This window comes from Drosophila subpulchrella, unplaced genomic scaffold (assembly GCF_014743375.2).
Source record: "Drosophila subpulchrella strain 33 F10 #4 breed RU33 unplaced genomic scaffold, RU_Dsub_v1.1 Primary Assembly Seq474, whole genome shotgun sequence".
Taxonomy (NCBI): Eukaryota; Metazoa; Arthropoda; class Insecta; order Diptera; family Drosophilidae; genus Drosophila; species Drosophila subpulchrella.
The window spans coordinates 1-9,415 of NW_023665681.1; the positions used below are offsets into that span (position 1 = coordinate 1).

At 42.5% G+C, this 9,415-nt stretch overlaps 1 protein-coding gene across 1 annotated transcript; it reads left to right on the forward strand.

Annotated features, from left to right (window-relative positions):
* Positions 1-122: 122 nt before the first annotated feature.
* LOC119562441 (dynein regulatory complex protein 8-like) lies at positions 123-882 on the forward strand. Its single transcript, XM_037875625.1, is given in 4 exon segments — positions 123-149; positions 207-443; positions 496-701; positions 764-882. Coding segments are annotated over 4 exon segments (468 nt in total). The 5' UTR covers positions 123-136; the 3' UTR covers positions 776-882.
* The last annotated feature ends 8,533 nt before the right edge of the window (positions 883-9,415 follow it).

Below are 9,415 nucleotides of genomic sequence, written 5' to 3' on the forward strand. Positions count from 1 at the left end.
ACAAGAAATATTAATACATTCTTTCTGCTAATTCAAATCACCCCTAGCAACAGTGTTTGGTCTATTGAGCTATTGATTTAATACTTTCCACCCACACAACTAGTCTCAGTTGGTTGAAAAAACTCAAGCCCTCAACATGGATATGGATTGTAAGGACTTGTATCTTCAAAATGCAAATATTTGATATTAAGGAAAATCGTTTTTAGTAAACAACGACTTGGAGAAACGCATATCGGATGCGTTCTGTGTGTTCGATCATCATGGTGAAAAATTCATAGATATTCGAGAAGTAGGCACTGTTCTAAGACTTTTGGGTTGTGTTCCCACCGAGGAGGAGGTAAATGAAGTAATCTCGGCCACAGAATCGGAGGAAACTAGTGGGGAAGTGCACTTGACCAAATTTTTGCCACACGTCTCGCAGTTGCTCATGGAGCGCAAGTGAGTAGTATTACTTTCTATAAATACTATTTCCTATAATATTTTGAACAGGATGGAAACCCGCTCCGCCGGAGAAAATTCTGCAGGCCTTTAAGATTTTGGATCCTGAAAACAAGGGCTACCTGACCAAGGAGAGCTTTGGAAAACTGATGATGGAGGAGGGTGAGCCGTTTACTCAGGAGGAAATGGATGAGATGTGGCCAGTGGCCATAGATCCCATCAGCGGGCATATACCTTATGAGTTCTACTTGAACCAGCTGATGGTAATTAAATTAAATATTTATAACCAGCCTGCATTTCATATGATGTTTATTTTACTTTTCAGGTATATCTGTAGGCTTACAGAGTGACATTTGATAAAGTTTCCACGATATTGCCCTTATATTCTGGTATTTCTTTATTTACTAAAGACACAACACGCCAGGCAGATATCTACTTCCTGTAGCACCTACCATTTTTAATGAAGTTTATATTTTGTCAATCTTATGCAGCTGTAAAAGCGCAAGTAGAGTTCAATAAAGTCCCCAAATTACACTCGTTAACGGGATGTTTTTTAGCACTCCCCTGTGCATTTGCTATTCTGACTATTTCACTAAGCAAATCTCTTTCCACTTTCCACTCCCTTTCTTGGCCACTTACATTAGCCTTAGCTGCGAGCACACAGAGGAGCGGAGCTAACCAACCAAACTGGCCAAATGCGTTCCAAAGTAGTCGGCTAAGTCCCCGGCACAGGACACTGGCTTTTGGTTCTGGATATGGATGTGGATGTGAACAGGATGTGGATTGTGGATGTGGAAGAGGAGGAGCCGCTGCAGCTGGAGTTCTACTTGGGGCGGGACGCTGCAAAGTGGGTTGCGCATCATTAGCACAACTAATGGATGTTCACTTTTCTTACCTGAAACCTGGAACCTGGACACCGGACCAAGTCGTGTGCTGGTGTACTCACCTCCTCGCCACTGCAGTCCAAATTGCAGTCGGTTATGTGCGAGAGAGGCTAGAAATTTAAATAAATTAAAATACCTCTCGAAGTGCATTTGCTAGGGAGTCGTGTTCGGAGTCGTGTTCTCGCTTCCGTATTTATTAAATTCTAAATACGCGCTGATGGATGCACTTAACTGCATCTTATGGATTAAAAATATTTCATGTAATGCCCCCCGCTCCGTGGCCATCTGCACGTTCTGGCGCTTTGGCCAATTTGAGTGATTGCATTGCGCGCATTTAAATGGATGCTGGGATGGCCCAAACAAGTTCTGCGGCTGCGGCCTAATGGACTTTTAATCTTTACAACTTGTAAAAATTTCGTTTTTGAATTGTGCCGACCGGCGAACCTGATTGTCTCAGAGTCATAAAGAGGCTGCCAAGTGCTTAGAGGGGATATTAGATTCGCTCCCTTGACCCTAACTACACTCGGAAAACAAGCTTAGGAACTGGAAATTCTTAAGTTTAAATCCTCCTCAGGGATTAGTTTTGAAAATAAGGGCAAGTATGCGAAAAATCTGACAGTCGTCAGTCAGTCTGGCAGCGGGGATCGTTAAAACGGAGAAACTGAGCTGTCGAACAAATTGTCAAAGTTCGGTGGAGCCTTTCTGGAGAACTAAACTGCTTCCTCGCCCGAATCAATTCGGCCTGCCTTTCTGGGGGCCAAAAAGCCGGGACTGAGGGCTTCTCCTCCGACGACTGATGATGATTTACGCTCGACGAAGCGTAATTAAGATTTATGCTCCACACTCACTTGCAAAATATATACTTATATCCAAAGCCACAAAATATGAACATAGTTGCGTATCTGAGTTTATGAGTACCAACGGCCTTAATTGTTAGTTATGCGCTTTTGTTTGTGCGACATTAAACTAATTAAGTAGAAAGAGTTCCTATAAGATTTATATGCATCCATGATTGCCAGTTGTTGCAAGTGTGTGCGCTGCAAATTAAAGCAATTAGTTGCATTTTATGACAATGGCCAGAAGTACAAGGCCCCAAGCCCATTCGCAAAGGGATAAAATATGTATTTACGACCCCAAGGGGCCTTCCTTAATGAGTGGGCGATGGCAGGGAGCAAATATTTATGCACCTTGATTGATATCAGCCAGAGGTTGTTTTCACAATTGACATATTATGAATTAATTATTAGCATTAATTGATTGCTGCGGCTTTGTTTTCTTAGGTAAGTTTACTAGAAAAATATATGGTTACTAGGATTGGTTAATCAACTTTAATAATTTCAAGAATGTAAAACTGTTAAAATATCTTTAATTTAAATCTGGAGAAACAAATTTTGAATAACTGCATTTTACCCAGAGTTCTTGCATATTTCTGCATGTAATTGAGCCAAATCTATTCTTCTCGCTTCCCCTGATTTCAGGGGTTTCACTTCCTCTGCCATTTTCATTTTCCAGCTGCACCGCCTGGAACTTTCAATCAACTTTCTGTTTACCTACGCCTGCAGAGTCACTTGTTTTGATGCCTGCCCTGAAATAATGGCAAGCCTCGCTTTCGTTACTGTTGCCCCAGAGAAACTGGCAACTTCAGATTCCGATTCGGAATGGGAATTGTGAATCTGGGTTTAGTGCACTCGTATACCACGTGCATACGACTTCAACGCAATGAAAGCGCAAGCGGGCTCTTGCAATTTTGATTTCGAGTGCTTTTCCTGCCCGCCGTTAATTGAATTTAAGCAATAAAATATAATTTGGATTTTTGCATGTTTCCCTGGCGCGTAGCACGCCGAAAAGCGGAACCCGAATGGAAAGTCAAAGTCGGCGCAACAGAGGGGCCAGAATCCAAGGTAGGGAACTGCCAAAATCGCAAAAGGTGAACAACATGCAATTGGCGGGGATGTCGGGGGCAAAAAAGCGTGGCCACTGGCTCGGAGTCCGCCTGCCTGCGTCTTTATTGTTGCAGCAGCCGTCGACATCATCGCCATCGTCATCGTCATCATCATCCGACGTCGTCGCTGCCATGTACAACACCCAGAGGTATCAGCAGACAAAATGCTAAAAATGTATTACCACAAAGGCAACGCGACGACGAGTTTGGCTCATTGCTGCTGCTGCTCCTGATGTGGCTTTTGCTTTTCCATTGCTTTTGCTGTTGCTTTTGCTGCGGCTGCCCTTAATGGATCTGCAGCACTTTGAGTGATTTATTTCACACGTTGATGAAATGGGACAGCAATGGGCCCGCATTTTGACGTTTATTGCAGCAGTGGCAAGGGCCGCAGAAGCAACGGCAACAGCAACAACAGCGCACAGCAAAAGCGTCCAGTGCCCACGGCATGTGTTCTGCGCATGCGCGCAGCCCTTTAACAACGGGGACTGGGCTGGAGCGCAGACGGCGTCCACCTTGGAGCCGGGTTTGAAAGGAAGCTATTTTGGCCCTCTTTAGATGCCCTTCCACTCTAAGGAAAGGGACTTAAATAGAAAAAGACTTTAGTTTTAAATATACATGAGTGACTCTTATTGAAACGTATCAAGTTTTTCTTAGAGGTCTCAAGAAGATTTCTTATTTTTATAACGATAATAAACCAATTATATGGGATTTTTTAAAATATAAAAATTCTATTTGTCAAAAGAGAAGATAAAAATATAAGGATACCTATAGCTAGGTGAATAAGTCTCTTTTTTAGAAAAACATTTTTCAATTGGAAAAAATCTATTCATGTTATGTATCTACTATATCACAAATGTATTGTAAAATCTTGGTTTAGTACTTAAAATCTTATTTAAATGGCATATCTTTTTTTGTGTATGCATGTCTAGTTTTATTAAATATTGTCTGATCCTAAGTTCCCATTGTAGAACTAAAAAAAAATTTTTTTTATTGTTCAAATCGACTTCAATTCATTTTCGAACTGCAAACTACAGTTTTTTGTTAACTAACTAAGCCTTAACTTCTTTATTGCAGAGTATTTGATAGTCAACCATAAATTCTGTTTTGATATCGTTTTGCTTTTTTAATATTTTCCCTTTTTCCCTGTTTTTTTTTTTTTGCAATTGCATTGGGAGCCTTGCACGTCTTTTGGTAATAGCCCCGCAGACCGTGCGCGCTTTAATGAGGCGCGCTCCTCATTTGGACGCCACGCATTTCGTAGTTTTGTACCCGTTTACCAAACGACGGATGTTGGTCCGTCGGAGGGGGGCAGCAGCGGACTCTCGGCTATTAAAACATTTAATTGCAACTTAATTAGTCGAAGGTCTGGCAGGGCACTTCTCACGAATGCAACTTTGCCGAATGCCAGCTCTGACCCCAAAGTCGCATTGAGAGTGGTGGGGTTGGGGGGTCAGCTTTTCCGCAGAGCGACCCACTCACGGAAAACCCATCGAGCGGCGGGCATATTGACAAATCCACCCCCGAGAAAAGTCAATTTAACACATTCACTACGCCTCTTAAAAATGTTGATATTTTAATTAGTTACGCTCTAAAGGATTTTCCACAGGCAAGTCAAGGTTTCACCCACTCCCCAAAAACAAAATCCAGCTTGGGTCCAAAGCCTGGATCATCATGAAGTAGTTACTGCAAATCGCCGGGGCCATGCAGCTGGAGAAAAATAAAGTGCCAAAGGGCACACATGGCACCGAGTTTCTTTGGTTTTGTGGCTTTTGTTTTTAGCCATAAACGGGCTGTTGGTGTGAGTTACTATCTTCAGGGGAGGAGATATAGGGGGGTTATTCTGGGAAACTTTAAGATACATTTTATTATTTGGTTTTTAGTTCATAGGAATTTTAATATTGGATCTTGGTCCCTTTTTTTCTTGTCAAAGCAACTACTTTCCCCTTTAACTTTCCCTCAAACGCCGCCCTTGGCTTCATATGCCAACCTACAGAGCTTGGTTTTCCCTCATCGGTTTTTATTTTGGTTTTATGACAGCGCGCCCAACTGTGGCAATAAGTTCAAATGCCAGCCCAGAGACCCGGCGACTAAATGCACGGCTAAATGTGCAACCGAGGCTGGCTGGCTGACTGGCAGGGAAACTCTGGCCCAAACCCGGCTCAGGCTCAACCTCAAGAGTCAAGCTCAGGCGGACAAAGGTTCCTTCGCTGGCAGTGCCGAAATAAAAAGTGGGTGTAGCGGCACCAAATGCCATTGCCAACTTTCGGTCCAAAAGCAACGCCAACGCACCTCGTGAGCATCATCGCCTCGCCCCCACCTGAACCATCACCATCTCATCCTCGCCAGTGCTGATTTCCACTAATTTGATTAAACAGATTGAGTTTAATAAGGCTCGTGGAGGGAAGGAAATGCACTGGCACTTGACTGTGCCGAATGCCGGCAACAAATGCTGCCTAATTCAAGTGCCGCATTTATTTTGTAAACATTTCACATCGCACTCTGTATTCTGCACTAGGTATTTCCCCATACCCACGGGCCGCACGACTTGTTGTGATACAAAATATGCCGGTTGAGCAGTGATAGCACTTGAGAATTGCCCACACAAAAGGCCACATCCCTACTCCTATCCAAGTTCCAATCCCAGTTCCCAGTTCCAGCCCCGATTCCGAATCCGATCCCGGACCTGGAACAACCCAATCAATGGGCCCAGAGCTCGTCCGTGCAATGTGCGTTTTGTGTGCACTTATGCGATCATTTGTTAAGTGTCATCGCGCCGGCATATGGGCAGGAAAACAACTCGAGAACAGCCGCAACATCAACAAACTGGGCTGAAGGGGAAATTGTCTCCGACATCGCAATATTGTGATGCCCTAAGTTCAAGTTGAAAGCAAGCTCGATTCGGGGGGATATCATATGACGAGCATTGAAATTTAATTACATTTTAATTTTACCTTAATGGGTTAATGTGGAAACGTCTTTTATTTAACATTAATATTTTGTAATGTATTAAATTAAAGAGATATGCTGATATACATGAGAGCAGTGATCCAAATTTAAATATATTTTTACTTTTAACTTAATCAATATATATAGTCTTAAGAAGTGGAACCATATTAACCAGATTTTTTAGAAGGCTTTGTTTTTTAAATGTTTTTTAAAATTTTAACTTGAACAAAGTGACGAATAAAGTAAAGTAAAGCAAAAGTTAGCAAACATATTTTAATTCTTAAAACCTTATATTAAGAAAACAAAACAAATACAACTTATAGGTCTAAGGCATAATTACTGTGATAGAAATAAATAAAGATAAAGAAAGGGAAAAACTTTTAGGTCTATATTTGTCAATAACCAATTGATGTTTATTAAAAGCAGAGCATAAATCATATAAATGCATTTTAAAGATCTAGGAATGAACTCAAGCAAGGGCACTTGACAGAAAACCACTTCTATATTTTCAAGATGGAGTTTTATAAAGTTATAAAATAAAGAATCCCCCAAGATTTACCAAATACGTTCGTTTACAAGTACCTTGGTTAATATGACCAATTCCCCATTAGTGCCCATATAGCCGCTCCATAAGGGTATGCTGCAACAAAGTGCAGCTCGTAAACAAGCGAAATGTTGTTGTTACCGCCGGTTGTTGCTGCTGTTGTTGTCTTCGGTGTTGCTGTTGTCCATGGTCATGGTAAATTTATGCACAATTTTTCGCGCTTTCAAAAAATATTTGCATCATTAATCGTTGCAAACTCTCCGGCATGGCGGCATCGCATTGTGGCGGTTCCTTTCCAGCACACCACACTATGCCACCCCGAACCGCACTGATCCCGGATCCCTGTAGCCCGATCCTCTGTTCCGTTCCTGTTGTTTAGTTTGAGGCGTTGTCTGCGCCTAAAACTTGCCAACATCAACGGCAACATCAACATCAACATCAAGCTGCATTGGCATGCGGGCCGTCGTTACAACGTTGTCGAAATGTTTTGTCAAGTTCTCGCCGCTCAACAACAATGTGGCATTTGCCCTCTGTGGGCCGTGGAGCTGCAGGGAAGGAAACGAAACGAAGCGAAAATATAAAAAAAATTGGAAAAGAGGGAACCTATTTGCTTCTTAACCACAATGGAAAGCTGCCAGCCCCGATGCTCGCAGCGCGTTCGCAATAAACTTGAAAACTTGAAAATCATAACAGCGCCGAGCGCTTTTCGCAACCGCAAAAGTCGTAAGTCAAGCACCGCCACACCACCCAGAACCCATTGAGCATAAAACAACACCGTCACTGAACACCCAACATCCCAAACCCCACATCCCAAACCCCACATCCCGAACCCAAAACCCAAAACCCATAGCCCAACAACCGGCCACCCACTGTTTGCTTGTTCCACAGCTGTTTCCCCCCGGCTCACACATAAACTCAAATAGAACAACTTTGGCCAGAGAAATGGAAGTTTGGGGCTGCAGTCTGAGCAGCAAAAACAAAGAGAAAACCCAATAAAATTATCAAATGTTTAATAGACTCAACGAGCAGCTCCAAAAGCACCCACCGCCAACCGAACAAATAATGATGGATGGAGTTGGCGATGCCTTGGACCTCTACTCCAAAACTTAGAGCGGAGTTAGCTGGCGCATTTTTCTTGGAAAACTTCTAACCGGAGTTACGCACCTCTGTTCTGCAGGAAATGAGCAACAAGTGCCTCGGGAGCCATCTGAGGCTCCTAATAAAATACAGGCGAAGTTGGGCAACTCGAAGCACAGGAGTCACACAACTAGTTGGATCTGTAAAATTCTTCAACGTTTATAATTTATTTTGCGAGTTTTATTAACCCGTGTTGTTATCGTAACAGGTTTGAACTATGTTTTCGAATAAAGTTACAGGTGGCACAAAATTTGAACCGTTTTAACAACCGTTTAAAAACAAATAAGCCATGCGTTTATTATTATAGACGCTAGGTGGCGTGTTTGTGAAAACAACAGATTTGCTGCATGCATATCTCCATCTCTTTCGCACTCTCTTTAGCTGAGTAAAGGGTATCTTAACTTGTACGCCATCATTTATGTTTACTATTGCTTACTTTGTAGGGTTCCAGAAAAAAATTGATTCAGAACACCTATTTCCCGAAAAATAATATTTTTCTGAGCCTCAAATTTGGTATTTTTGTTTAGCAAAAGATTTTTGTGACACCTCTGATAGACCGCTTTGGTCTTGGAAAATTCGATTAAAGAAAATCATTGAGAAATACATCAGAAGGTATTTACAGTACATATCGGCTCACACCTTCACCACCTCCGCCAACCACACGTATCTCATTTGGCTGCTTTCCGAATCGTATGATTACGGCCTATTATTAAACCATCGATGAAAAATGCCTCGCGACGGCAGAACATTTCCTGTGCGGAGAGACGCACAATGAACTCATAAATTGACGCACCCTCCAAAAGCGACAACATAATCGGCCACGCCGAAGGCGATACGATTCGATGCTGAGTACTGAGTACTGGGTCCTCCGGTACTTGGGATACTAAGATACCGGGATACCGGGATACGGGGATACGGCATTCGATCCAGCGACAAGACGACAAAGGCGATCCCAGGCGCACTTGTAAATGGCATGTTGCAACAAGCCTAAATATGCGCCACACACAAGCACAAGCACAGGCGCACTAACGGGCCAGCAGCAACTATACCCAACGGCAACATGAGCACCGGCAACAGCAACAGCCACATCTGCAACAGCAACAACTGCAATAGCAACATTGGCAACAGCAACAGCAATGTCGACTCCTACGCAACGGCGACATTGCTGCCTGCCTCTATTTAGCTGCGCCGAAGCCTTGACAATGATCGTCATTAATTGAGAGGCAGAGGCAGAGACCCAATAGTTGGTAATGCACCGGAAAAAAATAAGCACTATTAATGTAAAACAGAAATGTGGCATACATTTATACCCCACTGTGATATGTGTTTTGTCAATACGTTGTGTAAACTTAAAAGATCTTAACATTAGCTTATGCTATCTAGATCCCATAAGATCCCTAAGACCCGTCCATGATGCCATTACAAGCCCTATTCAATCCCAATATATTTTATATAAAATATTAAGTTCCTTAACTATAGAAATACAAATAGAGATATTTAACTTAGTCGTAAACTTGTAAGTAA